The 16,958-nt window shown below is 34.0% G+C and overlaps 1 protein-coding gene across 2 annotated transcripts; it reads right to left on the bottom strand.

Moving 5' to 3' along the window:
* Window positions 1-1,742: 1,742 nt before the first annotated feature.
* On the bottom strand, window positions 1,743-14,599 carry LOC142609494 (NAC domain-containing protein 14-like). Of its 2 annotated transcripts, none has more exons than XM_075781096.1 (5): window positions 14,190-14,599; window positions 12,909-13,177; window positions 8,176-8,310; window positions 7,779-8,069; window positions 1,743-2,350 (listed from the first exon to the last, which is right to left on the bottom strand). In XM_075781096.1, the coding sequence occupies exons 1-5, from the start codon at window positions 14,359-14,361 to the stop codon at window positions 2,057-2,059; spliced, it is 1,161 nt and encodes a 386-aa protein (XP_075637211.1). In that variant the 5' UTR covers window positions 14,362-14,599; the 3' UTR covers window positions 1,743-2,056. The 2 variants fall into 2 exon arrangements, with proteins under 2 accessions (XP_075637211.1, XP_075637204.1); XM_075781089.1 differs by having other exon boundaries at window positions 1,819-2,350; window positions 7,773-8,069.
* Between the last annotated feature and the right edge of the window lie 2,359 nt (window positions 14,600-16,958).

Here is a 16,958-nt window from a genome sequence, read left to right as displayed (position 1 = left end):
AGTATGACCACTCTTGAGATGTGTATTTAGAATGACTTAAGAGTGTATATACACGTATGATATATGAGATATATGTGCATAGAGTGGATACCTTTATTTAGACTGTTTTGTGGGTAAAGAAGAGCGTTTCTTTGGTGGAGCTTTTGCTCTATGATGTAGTGCAAACTCATGGAGCTTACAATGTATGTAGCTAGATTGTTGTATCATGGGGCTGGTGTGTTAGTGAACTTATTGTATAGATTGAGAAATATGTAACATATTCTCCTACGGTGCTGAAAAATGATTAAAATTGTTGGTTCCACGGTTTAGAAAAAATAAAATATTTCAAAATTAATTAGCAAGCTTACAATAAATCATTTGATTTTATCTTATTATTTTTTATGAAATTTAATTTGCATTAAATGATTAAAATAAATAGTGAAAATTCAGATGATTTGTTGTGATCTTGCTAATTAATTTTGAATTGTTGATTTTTTTTTTCTTCCCTAAACCGCAGAACCAACACCAAATAAATCAAACAACTTGTTGTAGTATTAAATTGTAGTGCATCTTTCTTTTTTTTATACAATATAGAAATTATACTCTAACCTAATTTAAGTGTATGTGTATGTAAAACTCCCTCCTGAAAACTTAAACCGCGACCCTTACCTCCCACACTCCATAAGCACTTATACTTGTAGAGTGACCATCACACTAAAAGGGTGCACAATATTATTGTAGTGTATCTTTATTTTATTGTTGTTAGGTTGACGTACCTATAAGAAAATAATAGGTACCATATATGTAATTTTCCTTTCTAACCCTCATTTTCTCCCCATTTCGAGGAGATGAGGTTTTACTGGTCTCGAGTGGAAAATACCTGAAAACCTACCTTTCCTAACCAGAGCCTATTTGGTACATGTGTTTAAACAACAATTTTCAATTTTTAAAAAAAATGTGTAAATAAAAAAGTGTGTGAAAATACGTATAATGTTATTTAAAAACTAAAAACATATGTTTAAGCACATGTACCAAACATGCCCTTACTTTCGCAAGCCAAACTAAGGAAAATATCTTATTCCTATCACTTTTCTCTCACTCACTTTCTATTTACCTACTTTTCACCCCCAACAAAGTATAAAAGCTTTAGTGAAGTGGCAGATAGATGCATCTTCATAGCTAAATCCTTAACTAGGTGACTTGTCCAATAGATTCATGCAAACACCAAAATTAGAACGTGGTCCCAGTTTTAGCATACTCAACCCCTAACAACTGACCACCTTGAAAGTTGGCACTTGGAAAACCACAGTAAACTGTACTTTTACGGAACCGTGTGAAATCATGGAAATAAGACTCATAGAGAGACCAATTTCTCTGATTGTTTAACCTTGCTCTGGAAACTACAGTTTGAACATGGCAACAATTGCTAATAAACGAAACGATCAAGACAATATATATGCATTAAAATGATCAAATATCTCCAGTATTCCATACCATATCTCTGTTCTAAATCTGAGCTATTAGGAAACACATTAGCAGAAGCACGTGAGTGGAAAATGGCAGCCGCGAGTTTTGTTCCAAAATATCTATAGACAACCGTCCCAGACATCCAAATGCAGGAATCAAAATGGAACAATGATTTCTAAACGCAAATCTAAGCATGTGTGAAAAATATGGAAATAAGTGCTTGTGTAACTTTTATAAATATAAATATAAATATATATATATATATATATATACACACACACACATTAAAAGGAAAGGAAACATGCATAAAATTTAACATTCAACATTAAGGTTCAGAACATCTTCAAATCTGAAGTAACAATATAACTCATGGTACATTTTTTGAAAAGATGACAACAGATCAAGCCATATCTGAGTAACTAAAACTTAAGTCTGAAACACTACTTATACCGGGTACCGACATTTGATCAGGACAAGAAAAATGCTATGAGACTATACCCATCTGGCCACTGCATGTCTCTTCTTGGGACAAAATGTGGGAAACATTTCCCGGAAGAAGAGCATCCTCAGGTGGAGTTGATCATTTTTTTTTTTTTTTATTTGTCTGAATTTAGCACCAGTTTCCACATATCACCACTCCCCAAATAACAACCACAAATAATAAAATACCTATTAATATATTGACAAAATACGCCCAGGGTGGACTAGATTCATGGCCTAGAAGCGATATCTCTTGGAAATTGGGATTACCCTTCCGATCACTGCCAGCTGACCAATCTCTTGTTAATTTCAGGATTTCCTTTGCATTGGTGCCTTTAGCCATTTTCTGCTCTTTGTTAGGTTCAGTAACATTTTTTTCCATGGGAAGATCAACAGTAACATTGTGCCTTGAAGCATCTTTGTCCTGCAAAAGGAAATCATATATAGAGTCAAAATATAATAGCAAGCATACAAGTAACCTGAAACAAATTTTACTTCCATGCAAGAATGTCTCAGTAGGGACAGTCATCTATTCTTCATATGCTGCAGCTTGATTAATTCTCTCACCTTGTATCGGGTCATTATTTTAAGTGAACTGTTACTCTTCAATTGGAATCTTCTCCGAGCAGCTGTTTGTCCTACAACGTGGTGGGATCTTCGGTGATGTTGAGGTTTGGAGGTTCTTATCTTTGGAGGAGATTCTGGACTAGATTCTGAACAGACTCTTGAAATGCAACATATGAATTTAGGTTCAGGTGCTGGTAGACGGACAAAAGGAGCATCAAGTCCCAAGAAATCTTCTCTGTGTTGGCTATCGTCAGAAATGTTAAGATTTAAATGTTTTATTTTATAATATTTATTAGAAGTATCTTTAGATATTTGGTAGTTTGACTAAGTCTTTAGATATTTGTTATTTGATCTCAGCCAGATTTCATGCTGAGAAAGTGTCTTACGTTGCTGTCCTAGTCTTTAGGAATTCAATAGTTTGTTTTATTTGTTTCCTAGTTAATAGGAGTTGGTTTATAATGCCTATTTTCATGTGTTTTCAGTTCTATTGTAAAGCCTATTTATAGGCTCTTTCTTTATCAATAAAAATGTGAGAGTTTTACCATTCAGATACGTCTCTTTTGTTTTTTGTTTTTTTTCTTAACTCTGTATCAATGGTATCAGAGCCGGGGAGAAAAGCAAGAGAGAAAGAGTCTCCAAACAGTATTGATGGCTTCAGATTAAAATTTTGTGCAGACGGCAATCCCACGTCAGTGACCATCAGAGTATGCTAATGGAGAATTTTCTACGGTCCAAAGAGTATTGGCCAATTGTTGAATCTGGAATTCAAGCACAGCACCAAATACAGTCTTGACAGATGCCCAGAAAACAAAGTTGGAAGGGAGAAAGCTCAAAGATTTGAAGGCAAAAAATTACCTTTTCCAGGCAATTAATCGTCCCATCTTGGAAACAATTCTTTGCAAAGAAACTTCCAAAGATATTTGGGATTCCATGCAGAAGAAATATGAAGGCTCTGCTAGAGTGAAGCGTGCACAACTTCAAGTTTTGAGAAGAGATTTTGAGACTCTACAAATGAAGGATGGAGAATCTGTCACCAGCTATTGTGCCAGGACTATGGAGATTAGCAACAAAATGCGCTTTCATGGTGAGAAGATGGAAGATGTCACCATTGTTGAAAAGATATTGCGTTCTCTAACACCAAAGTTTGATTATGTCGTGTGTTCCATTGAAGAATCGAAAGACATAGATGCATTTTCTCTTGATGAACTGCAGAGCTCCTTGTTGGTCCATGAACAGAAGATGAACCGAAGTTCGACTTCAGAGGAGTAAGCTTTAAAGGCTTCTACCTCTACTCATTTCTCAAACTCTAGAAGAAAGGGTAGAGGTAGAGGTAGAGGAAGGGGAGATCAAGGCAATAGAGATGGCAGCAGGCATTTCAAAGCCAATGATGGTCAATTTCAGGGCAAAGGCAGAGGACGAGATCAACATTTTGACAAATCCAAGGTAGCGTGCTTTAGATGTCATAAATTTGGACACTATCGTTCTGAATGTTATACTAGACTGCCTACAGACAAAGAAAAGGAACCGCAATCGAATTTTGCTGAAAAGAAGTGGAAACTTTGTTAATGGCTGTTCAAGCTAATTAGGAACCTGAATCTGATGTTTGGTATGTTGATACGGGCTGCAGTAACCACATGTGTGGAAGTAAGTCTTCTTTCTCTTATTTAAATGAATGCGTTCGTTCTACAGTAAGTTTTGGTGATTGTTCCACTGTGATGGTGATGGGAAAGGGTGATATAGAAATAAGAACCAAGAATGGTTTTGTAGAAACAATTTCTAATGTCTTTTACGTTCCTGACTTGAAAAGCAATTTGTTAAGTGCTGGCCAATTGCAAGAAAAGGGTTATGTAATCACTATTCAAAAGGATGTTTGTGAGATCTATGATCCTACTAGAGGAGCCATTGTTGTTGTGCAAATGAGTTCAAACAGGTTGTTTCCATTGAAGATTACAAGTGTGCAATCTTGTTTAGTAGCCGAAGTAAAGGATTCTTCTTGGTTGTGGCATTTTTGTTATGGCCACTTGAGTTTTAGTGGATTGAAGACCCTCCAACAAAAGAACATGGTGACAGGACTTCCTCAAATTACAGCATCTTCTCAAGTTTGTGAAGAATGTGTTGTTAGCAAACAACACCGTAATCAATTCCCACAAGGAAAATCTTGGAGAGCGAAGAAAGCATTGGAACTTGTTCATTCCAACATTTGTGGGCCGATAACACCATGTTCTAATGGAGGAAACACCATTAAGACCCTCTGAACAGATCGTGGTGGAGAGTATTGCTCAACCAAATTTGAAGTTTTTTGTGAAGATCATGGCATTCGAAGAGAGCTGACAGCAGCTTATACACCCCAACAGAATGGTGTATGCGAGAGGAAGAACCACACTATTATGAATATGGTGCGAAGCCTTTTGACAACAAGTAGCACTCCAAAATGTTTCTGGCCTGAAGCAGTTAATTGGAGCATTCATATATTGAACAGAAGTCCCACACTTGCTGTTCAAAATATGACACCAGAGGAAGCATGGAGTGGAAGGAAACCTGCTGTAGATCATTTCCGGATTTTTGGGTGTATTGCCTATGCCCATATTCCAAATGAAAAGAGGAGGAAGCTAGATAACAAGGGAGAAAAATGCATTTTTCTTGGCGTTAGTGATACGTCAAAAGCTTATAAACTATACAATCTTAGCACCATGAAAATTGTCATCAGCCGTGATGTGATATTTGATGAAGAAGGCACCTAGTCATGGAATCAAAATGGTGTTAAAGAAAGTATTCCAGGAGATTTTGATGATGAAGAGAAAGGGCAGCAGCCTATGGAGAATGAGCAAGAAGAGGAAGTCACTCAAAATGTTCCAATAGCTGATCAAACCCCACTTGCAGCTGAATCACAAAGGCCTAAACGTGTTCGAAGAAGACCAGCATGGATGTATGATTATGAGGTAACTAGAATTGATCAATCTGAAGACCCACTCACTCACTTTGCTCTGTTTTCAAATTGTGATCCTATCAGTTTTGAAATGGCTGTCAAAGAACCAAAATGGAGAAAGGCTATGGATGCTGAAATTGCAGCCATTGAAAGAAATGATACATGGGAGCTATGTGATCTTCCAAAAGGGCAGAAGACAATTGGTGTAAAGTGGGTTTACAAGACAAAGCTGAAGGAGAATGGTGAGGTTGACAAGCACAAGGCACGTTATAAAGAAGTTTTTGCTCCGGTTGCAAGGCATGATACAATCAGATTGGTGATTGCTATGGCAGCTCAAAAATCATGGCCTATCTTCCAGTTGGACGTGAAATCAGCAGTCCTCCATGGAGATTTGAAAGAAGAGGTATTTATTAATCAACCCCTGGTTATGTAAAACTTAGCAATGAGCATAAAGTGTATAAATTAAAGAAAGCTCTATATGGATTAAAACAAGCTCCACGAGCTTGGTATAATCGTATAGAAACTTATTTTTTGAAGGAAGGATTTCAAAAATGTCCTTATGAACACACGCTTTTCATAAAAGTTGATGATGGAGGGGAAATGCTCATTGTTTGCTTATATGTAGATGATCTAATTTATACTGGAAGTAATACAACCATGATTGAAAGCTTTAAGAAATCCATGATGATTGAATTTGACATGTCTGATCTTGGTATGCATTACTTCCATGATTGAAAGCTTTAAGAAATCCATGATGATTGAATTTGAAATGTTTGATCTTGGTATGATGCATTACTTCCTTGGCATAGAAGTAGTGCAATCAGCTAATGGGATCTTTATTTCTCAAAAGAAGTATGTGCAAGATGTTTTGGACAGGTTTTAGATGAATGACTGCAATCCTGTAAGCACTCCAACTGAGTTTGGCTTGAAGCTAAACAAATATCATGAAGGGAAGAAGGTGGATAGTACACTTTACAAGCAAATTGTTGGCAGTTTAATGTATTTAACTGCAACAAGGCCAGACATAATGTATTCTGTGAGTTTAATAAGTAGATATATGGAGAATCCAACAGAAATACACTTGTTAGCTACCAAGAGAATCCTTCGTTACTTGCAAGGAACTAGAGATTTTGGGCTGTTCTACAAGAAGGGTGAAAAGTTAGAATTGTTTGGGTTTACTGACAGTGATTATGCAGGAGATCAAGATGATAGAAGGAGCACTTCGGGCTATGTTTTTATGTTGGGCACAGGGGCTGTATCGTGGTCTTCTAAAAAGCAACAAATTGTCTCCTTGTCAACTACAGAAGCTGAATTTATTGCTGCAACAGCTTGTGCTTGTCAAGCTATCTGGTTGAGAAGAATTCTTGAAGAGCTACAATTCAAGCAAGTTGAATCTACTACAGTTTTTTGTGACAACAACTCAGCAATCAAACTCTCTAAGAATCCTGTCCTACACAGAAGAAGCAAACACATTGATGTGAAATATTATTTTTTAAGAGACCTCAGCAATGATGGAACAATCAAATTGGTTTATTGTCGAAGTGAAGACCAGGTTGCAGATATACAGACCAAGCCTCTCAAGTTGGCTACATTTGTGAAGTTGCGTGGTCTACTTGGAGTGTGTTCACATGCAGCAGCAAAAGAAGACTTTGTAGAGGGTTGATATTTTTTAACTGATATCTGCAGATTTCAGTTTAAGGGAGGGTGTTAAGATTTAAATGTTTTATTTTATAACATTTATTAGAAGTATCTTTAGATATTTGGTAGTTTGACTAAGTCTTTAGATATTTGTTATTTGATCTCAGCCAGATTTCATGCTGAGAAAGTGTCTCACGTTGCTGTCCTAGTCTTTAGGAATTCAATAGTTTGTTTTATTTGTTTTCTAGTTAATAGGAGTTGGTTTATAATGCCTATTTTCATGTGTTTTCAGTTCTATTGTAAAGCCTATTTATAGGCTCTTTCTTTATCAATAAAAATGTGAGAGTTTTACCATTCAAATACGTCTCTTTTATTCTGTATCAAGAAAAGGATACAGTTCCAAATTCAATCAGAGTACGCTGTAACGTATAGAATTCAGGGGACAAGTTAATTTTCTAAGTTTTTTAAAAAGCCAGTTTCAAAAACTGAAAAACAGAAGCTCTGAAAGCCTGCAGTGCCAGTAATGCAGCAAAGTATAGGTGGTTGACCAGTGCAAAACGTCAAAGACCTCAAAATCTTCGTTCGACATGAAGATTTTTTAAAGATTTATAAAAAATTATCACATAAACATTGTAATAATATGAGATTCATATTATTACAATGCTCCTGTTAATATTCTGCTATGGAGATTTACAGTTTACTAATATATGTTTACCTCTACCTCTGGTTGGGCTGTGTCAGCGTCTGTGTGACTCAAGTGCAGTATTTCTTCATAGGGGTGCTCATCCTGGTCAACAAAAAGTGAATCGACAAACTTTCTTTGATCCTCTCCATGTTCATTATCATCAGACTGAAGTTGCAGTCCATTACAGCCATTGGTAAATGTGGAATGCACGAAAGAGGGCTCCTGCTGATTGTATAATGGAAGCTGTGAGGAAGAGGCGTCATAATCCTGTGGCTGATGCAGTAGCGGAAGGACTGATTCCAAGTCTTCTTGTGTCTGATCATGTACCTGAATTAAGAATTGTAAACAAGCAGGCATCAGTTTCAAATATGCTTCTCATGGTCCATATAAGAAGTTGATATGGGAAATATCCATATGGCATGCTCCTTTTTACCTCTGGAATTGTATCCTCTGGCATTGGATTTTCAAAATCAGAAGCAATGTAGCTGCTTTCTTCACCTTCATCACGGGCTGTCACATTAGTCTTCTTATCTGTTTTATTCTTTAAGCGACAGAGGACAAACGCCCTCTGCACAAGTGAATGAGTCACTATTACTTTGTGGTAGTAGATAACAAAAGTTTCAGAAAAACCAAAAAAAAAACAAAATTCAAACATCAAAATCAGAAGCATATACCTAAACTTTTCTACTCACATCAATCACAGTCTAGGATGACATCAAGCATCCATCAAGTAGTAGTAACACACTGTTTAGAAATGTTAGTTTTTACTTCTTAGAGATACAAACAATGAAGTTCAGAATCTCTTGTTGTAAACAACAATTATAAAACAAAGAAAGTTTGTGGCAATTTGAAAACATTTAAGAACCTCAAGGGTTGGCTATATGGTTCCTAAGGCCACACAAGATCCTGGGTTCAAAATTTATTGTCAGCATCTTGGAGCCACCTTTAAAGGATTCCTCCCTGTAATAACTCAGTGTGTGTGGGACAAGAGAACTATACACATCCATCAAATACTCAAAGAACTTTGAATACCCTTGTTTCTATTAAAAAAAAAATCTCAGCAAAGGGGTCTTGAAGTTTAAGGTAATGCATAACAATTATCCAAGACCAAGTCTATGAATGTGATTATGACTTATACCCGATGTGAAAAGTTACAAATTCACCAATTAACTTTTTAATGGAATTTAAATGGGCAAGACCACATTTGGCCCTTAAAGTTTATCCATTTTTTTCAAAGTCCAAATTTTCAAAAGTATTAATCAAATAGATCCTTTATTTTAAATTTGACGATGAATTTTCTTAAGCCACATGCCCAAAAATTATCATGTATTATATATAACTAGTGTGTAGTCTCGTGCATATGCATAACCACAATTAAAAGCAATCACAATTATACATTCAAATTATATAAATATTTTTAGAAAAGATTCAAATTATACATGGTATTAGCTTACATTTTTTTAAAACCATACATTTCTAAAATATGAATGGGTTCTCATTTTATATATATATGATTTAGAATTTAATTGGTTTTAAACTCTTCGGCTTTTATATCCAAGAAAGCACGGATGCGGCTATAGAGCCGCCGCACCCACACCGGACTTGTCCCGACACGGCGTCCAATGTGCCAATTCACCTCTTTTTTTTTCGATTCGCATCAATTCAGCCCGATTTCAGCGGAAACAGGAGCCGGAAAGGCCAAAATGGTCCGATTTCGGCTAAAACAAACCCATACGACCCAATTCTGGCTGATACGGCCACCGAAATGGCTGCTGGCCGCCATTCTTCTGCTTCATGTGGCCTTGTGAAAAAAAAAAAAAAAAAAAAAAAAAAGGGAAGAAGAAGATGAGAAGACACAAAGAAATAGTTAAAACTTAGAAGAGGTGAGGAAGAAAAATAAAGGTATATTACAAAAGAAAATAAATTAAGTAGGTGAGAAAGTCATTGTTTCACATGGGTGGGCTTGGGAATTGGAAAAGGAGTAAAGGAACCTTCTTGAAATGTGGTTTTTTGTTTATAATTACCAAAAATATTGATTTTATTAAAAACAAATCATAAGTAATTGTTTTTTAATAATAAACTCTATCCCTTTATTTGAATTTTTTTATATAAAAATATTAAATTCACTGTATAAAAATATTTTTAATAATTTTTTAATTGCTGCACTCCGCCGCACCCGCACCCGCACCCTACTTTTTCAAAAATTGTCGAGTCCCGCACCCGCACCTGAACCCGGAAACGCAACCGTACTTCATAGTTTATACCCAATAATTCATTTGCCAAAAAATTAAAAAATTTAGATGGACACATGGTGCAAAATTAGACTCCATTTGAAATCCAATTTGAGTGGGGGGTTTGTAAGCTTGTATAACATTTTTATAATTTTGTAATGATATACTACTATCTTTTCTAAACTTCATTTTAGTGTCTTAAAAAAAAGGACTAGTTTATTTTTTGGGGGGCCAACTTTACATATTTTTATGGGGCTAAACTTTAAAAAAAAATTAATTTTCATAAATAACAAATATAAGTTACTTAACACAATTAAAGGTTTTTGAGGAGAAGGGGGATAGGCCCTTCATCCCAGCATAGTGTTGTCCCTACCAATTGGTCACTTTTTATCCATTTGTGCTGCTCACGTATATTTTTTTTAGACAGCTATATATATATGGACAAAACTTAAGTACAATACTTTAAGTGCTGTTTTCTAAGTTCTCCTCTTAATATTCAGTTATGTGACTACTTAACTAAAACATCACTTCCATTCTATGAGAAAAACCACATGGCAGAATCTCAAGAGAACCTAAGAAATAGCACCTAAGTACTCTCTCTCTCTCTCTCTCTCTCTCTCTCTCTCTCTCTCTCTCTATATATATATATATATATATATATATATATACACATATACACACACAGGGGCAGAAGCAAGGGGGGCGAGAGGGGGCAAGTGCCCCCATCCAAAGTAGCAACCCAAATATTACGGCCCTGTTTGGTACCCCCATTCAAACACATGTTTTCAGTTTTTAAACAACATTCCACCTATTTTCACAAACTTTTTCACCCACACATATTTTCACACACGTTTTCAAACACATATTTTCAATTTTTAAGTGTATGTATGAAACACCCCCTAAGTTATCAAGTATTTTGATCTTGACACAAACATTCCACGCCTAGAGACAAAAGAAGAAAGCAATATTATGTGCAAATCTTCATAACATTATTTTGTCTTTTTCCAAACAAAACAAAGCTTTGTGAGTCCCACTTAACACCCATACTTTTTTTCCTTGCCACGTGTTCCCAAGCAATGGAAATTTTTTTCCTAGACTGCTTTTCTTAAGGCAATTTGTTCTTCGAATAAGGTATTCCCACATAATCATAATAAAAATATATATTTAGGTCCTTGTATATCAAACTAAAACCATTGCGTTCCCTAATCTTTTCCTCTTCTACTTTAACTTTTTCATAATTTCAATTTTGAAACACTTTATTTTTACTATAGAACCAATTTTAACTACTTACTACTTAGAGTAAAAAATACAGAATTTTGCATAAATGAAAATACAGCTTTATAATTCTTTTATATTGATTTATTTTCTCAATTTATTTTAAGGAATCAAATTACATGTTTAAATTCTATATATTTAGAATAATCTCTTAATTTGATTGTTATTAACTATGATTTTTTTTTTTAATAATATGGAATATATTCTTTGATAAGGGATTCTTAAACGACACCATAAAGTTGACGGGTTCATCCCAAAGCTGACGAGTCAATCCCAAAGCTGACGGGTGTGCCTCAAGATCCTTAGTACCTTTATGTGACGACCAGAAGACATAGACGGAATGACAAGCTGACGACTTGAAGCTAAAGGGGGCAAGACAAACTCTTGACGGGTCCAGCATATACTTTACTTGACCTCCACGTATGAATATATATAAGGAAATATCTTGTGCTCCACGATAAATCCTAACCAAAAAGACTCCTACAAGGAAAGGATTCCGCAAGATACGCGAATTAAAGAAGATCTCTCCTACAAGGAAAGATCTTCTGAGCCAAGAAACGAAGGTCAACCCTATACTACTATAAAAACCCCAATACCTTCACAAACCAAGGTACGCTTAATTCACCCTAGCTCTGGCATTCTAGAATTGTGAACAAGAGATTTCTCTAACTTGACCGTCGGAGGGTCATTGGCCGATACCACACCAGTACCCTTCATAGGTTATTCTTCTTCCCTGCGTGTTGTGCAGGTTTTGCTTAGAGCACATGAGAACTGTGTGGCTTACTGACGATTTTAGGCATCATCATACTTATAATCAATTGAGATTATGGAGAAGCCAAATTATAATAATGATTTAGATTCAAATTCTAAACAAACTCATATCGAGGTGTATTTTACTAATCTTCCAATTGAACAAATTAAATTATGTATGAAAAAATAAATTAGAGCTTATATTATATTAGATTTTGTACGACAATTGCATTAATAGTTTATAATTCTATATCTATTTTGTTATTAACATCGATTAATAATATTTAGATTAATTTTACTTTCAATCTTGTCTTTTAGTTTTGCTCCTCCTAAACTGAAATCCTGATTCTGCCACTATATATATATATATAATCATAAACATGGCTCTTTAGTGCAACTAGTAATTTGCACTGTGCCAAATTGAATCATTTTTAAGGATTTGATTACTACTTTTAAAACTCAAAAAACAATCGAATTAGAAAGTGAGCAAACTTTATAGAACAAATATTTTTTTGATCCACTTATAACAGAAACCATCAACTCGCAACAAGAAAACTATGTTAACAATTATCTTAAATGCATAGAGTAATCTTCTAATTGCACACATAATGTAGAAATTGTGATGGAGAAAAAAATAAAAGAGGAGAGTAAACATGATAGTTTAGCTATGAATTTCTCTACCAATCAATCCTAAGAATTTCTCTACCAATCAATCCCATAATGGTCTATTTTGAAATCAATTTCTTGATTTCGTCTTCCATTTTCATGGAAAGTAAATTATACTTACCAAGAAACAATAAAACGCGTAAACCAAGGAAATTTATGCCTACCACAATCCCAATAAAAATGCATAATTTAACATCATCTTCATGTGTACCAAATTAAGAGCATTAACATGAAGAACACCAACCTGGTGAGGAAGAGTGACAGTTGGGTGATACTCGTGCATAACCCAGTTGGTCCTGACACCACCACGAACAAGACCTCCATAGAAAACTAAAGTCTTCATTGTACCAATCACATTGTTGGTGCCTCTAGCTTTGATCTTCCTATCTTTACCAGTGACTTTCCAGTACCCGGATTGGGTAGCCCTATTCCTTCTGTTGCTCTTGGAGTTCTTGAAATCCCGGGGACTAAAGAAGAACCATTCTGGGTCATCTGACTTGATCACTGAGAACTCTGCACAACCATGTAACATCCAAGTCCCTTTGTTACAAAAAAGAAAATCCCAACTTTTTTTTTTTATTATTTATAATACAATTGTTGGGACGAGAGGCCTCGGTATCTTCATTGGAAACATAGGAAATGCCAATTGAGCTATAAACCTCTAAAAAAATCCCAACTTTAATGAATAGTTACTAAGAATTGAATAAAAAAAATTGAAAACCAAATAGACACTGTAAAACTAGTACATTAAGGGTCCATTTGGATAGAGCTTATTGCTGAAAACTGAAAACTGAAAACTGAAAATACTGTACCAAAATAATTTTTAAATGTGTGAATAGTGTCGTGGGACCTATTTTTAATAAAAAAATTTCTGTAAAGTGAAGTTTGTGAGTCCTGTGAACAGTATACGGGACCCACAAATGTGCTAAAAAGTCAGCAAAAGTTGGCTACTGTTCATGCACTGTGCATGAACAGTAGCCTTTGTCCCCCTGACCCGTACAGCAGCAGAAGAAGAAAAAAAAAAAAACGTAAAACGCATAGATGCAAAACGCATAAGTTGTATCCAAACTCAGCTTAAGCATAAACTTTTTTTTGGGAAACAAAAAAATCCCAACTTTAATGAAAGGTTAATAAGAATTTTTTTTTTTTTTTTAAATTGAAAACTAAATGGACACTGCACTAGGTACTATTGAGCATGGACTTTTTTTGAAAAAATAAAAAAATCCCAACTTTAATAAATGGTTACTAAGAATTGAAAACTAAATAGACACAGCACAAGTACTTTTGAGCATGAATTTTTTTTTTTTTAGAAACAAAAAAACCCCAACTTTGATGATTGGTTACTAAGAATTGAATAAAAAAAAATTTGAAAACTATATGGACACTGCACTAGTACTATTGAGCATGAACAAGAACAAAATAGATTACAAAATGCAAACCAATCAATTCTTGAAATTGAAGTAATAGTAAAGTGTTAAAAAAGAATAAATTTTTTATTTTTGACACTTGGGTCTGTAATACATACTAGGTAAATCACAAGGCTCCGACTTGCACACGTTAACTTCAGGGATGACATGGACTAGGGAGTCATTGCCTTCCATTTTGAGCCTGAGATAGTGACTCACAAGCTCTTCATCGGTTGGGTGGAATCTGAATCCCACTAGCATTGATTCCATTCCTTTAATTTTTGTTGTCATTTTTCAATAACTTCAACTTTCATAAGAAAAGAAAATTTACAAAAACAAACACAGATTTAAATAAGAGGAAGAAGAGGGTAAGGGCTGAGGAGTAAGAACATTCGACTATATGTATTGCATTCACTTGAAACTTTCCCTTCAATTCATCAAAAAATAAAAGAAAACCTTTCATATAAGTCTTCTGCTTAGTTTACAAGCTACCCTCAGCTCTGACAGTTTCGGATTGGCCATGAGGCCCATGACACGTAGTCAAGATTACTGTATTAGAGTCAAAAAGTTTTTTTTTTTTTTTTTTGGAGGAACATTGTACTCAAAAAGGTAAAATTTGCTAAATAATATATTTTTAATATATATCATTTAAATTCACTTTATTTTGAAATTATTTGAAAATTTAGGTCTGTTTGGTATGTGTGTTTAAATAATAATTTTTAGTTTTTTTTAAATACGTATAGGTAAAAAAGTATGTAAAAATACGTGTAATATTGTTTTAAAACTGAAAACATATGTTTAAACACATGTATCAAACATGCCTCTAGTTTTTTATTTTAAAAATTATGGGGTCGTTTGGTAACGTTATTCTAGTAATTGTATGTATTTTTTGGAAATATGTGTGGGTGAAAAAGTGTATAAAAATGCGTGTAATGTTATTTAAAAACTGAAAACATGTTGTTAAACTCTTCTACCAAATGGCCCCTATGTTTTCAAAAACACTATTTATTTTAGCACTTGAAAACATTGAAATCCAAAGTTAAAAGCTAAAAAAAAAAAAGGTTTTGTATAAAAAAAACAATTATTTATTTTACATTTCCACTTTCAAAATACATTATATATCTCATACTTTATTATCTTACCTCTCTATTTAAATATTTTTTAGGTAAAATACAGTTAATACCCTTGAAGTTTGGGTTAATGTCTAACCAACATGGTTCTTAAATACTAGTTATTACTCTCTCTTTGTTCCTTCTTTCTCTTAATGATTAGAGACCAAGTTGGTCAGTTTTGAACTTTGCTAGCATTAAACCAAACTTTAGGGGTATTGATGTTGTGGAAGTCTGAAAAAAAACACTCATGATATTCCCTTTGATAGAACAAAAATTAAACTGTTTTTTTCTGATAATAAACTTTGAATTCACGAGGTGTTCTTTGAATCCACAAGAGGTTTTTTGAATCCATAAGGTAATAAGTCCGGAATCTACCAAAGAAAACAATAAACAAAAGTCTGAAATTTTATTAATAATAATCTCTTCCAAAAACGTTTACAGACTTAAGGCCTATTTAAAGGCTCCGTAAAACTTGACAAACAAAAAATTATATTTTTTAAAATAAGTTCTAATTAATACCTAACCATAACAAGAACCAAATTTGACCTTAAAAACAAGGAAATAAATGCTCTAAATCTAAAAGAACGAAAATTAAATAAAAAAAATACCAAAAATAACAAATTATATAAACTAATTTGAAGATTCTATCCTACATCAAACCCCTCCACTTGAAAAAAACTCATCCAAATAAACAAATACTTTAAATGCTTTAATAACCCGATCTGATTCTGAAACTTAAATCCTTCATAAAATGTAGCATAAAATTTCTTCTCATCTACCTTCAATTTATTAGCAACATCAATCAACAAAGGGTTGATAATAAAATTAAAATTTTTTACTCCAAGAAAATCAACATTTTGTGTAGTCATCTTCAACAAACTAACTGAAACATGATGATTGTGAGTTGTGGATTCATCCTCATATTTGACCTCAATTGAATCTTTCACAATATTCTTAATAATTACCATCTCTTGATTTTTGTTATTACCACAATCAACTCAACGTTCTTTTCTTTGACCTCTTCAGCAAATTTTTGACAAATGGTATCTTCAAGCTTCAATTCAACAACTTGTTGCAAGTCTTGATATTTTTCAACAACTTCAAAATTTTCTTTAGAAATTGGCTGCATCTTGTTAACCCTCAAACTCTTTTCTTTTCTTGATCCATGGACTTAGCTATGATAATTTTGGTTTTGTGGTTGACCTTTCATGTTTTGAACATATTGCTTTTTATATAAATATACAGATTTAAAATCAACACTAGTATAATCTAGTATATCATAATAATTATTACGAAACCATAAATCAATTAATACTTTTTTCATTCTTTGCCAAGAGCGAATTGGATGCTTACCTTGACATTTTCTATCGATTTGAATGTCTTCCCACCATTCCTCTACTTCATTGTCCAATTTATTAGATGCAAACCGTATTTTTTCTTCATCACAAATCTTGCAAAAATTAAAATACTCTTCCAAATCAAGAAGCCAGTTAATAAAATCCAACTTATAAATATCTTCACCAAAGAATGGAATTTTCTTATAGTTAGGAGTGCATCTATGAATATATTGATCATAATTGTTGTGAGATGATTTCCTAGCAAGAAGAGTAACAATCCCTTGCAGGATTTCGCCCACAATTTGTTGTCTCTCTTCACGAAATTGGTGGAATCAGCCCTAGTGTAAACTGCATTTTCAACTTCATTTTTATAGTTATGAAGGTTACCGTTACGCCGGTTAGCCATTAGACCAGAATAAGTCAAGACTCTAATACTAAT

The sequence above is a fragment of the Castanea sativa genome, chromosome 1, assembly GCF_040712315.1.
Source record: "Castanea sativa cultivar Marrone di Chiusa Pesio chromosome 1, ASM4071231v1".
Taxonomy (NCBI): Eukaryota; Viridiplantae; Streptophyta; class Magnoliopsida; order Fagales; family Fagaceae; genus Castanea; species Castanea sativa.
The sequence above is the reverse complement of the archived record's forward strand: the minus strand, read 5'-3'. Positions and strand labels throughout refer to the sequence as shown.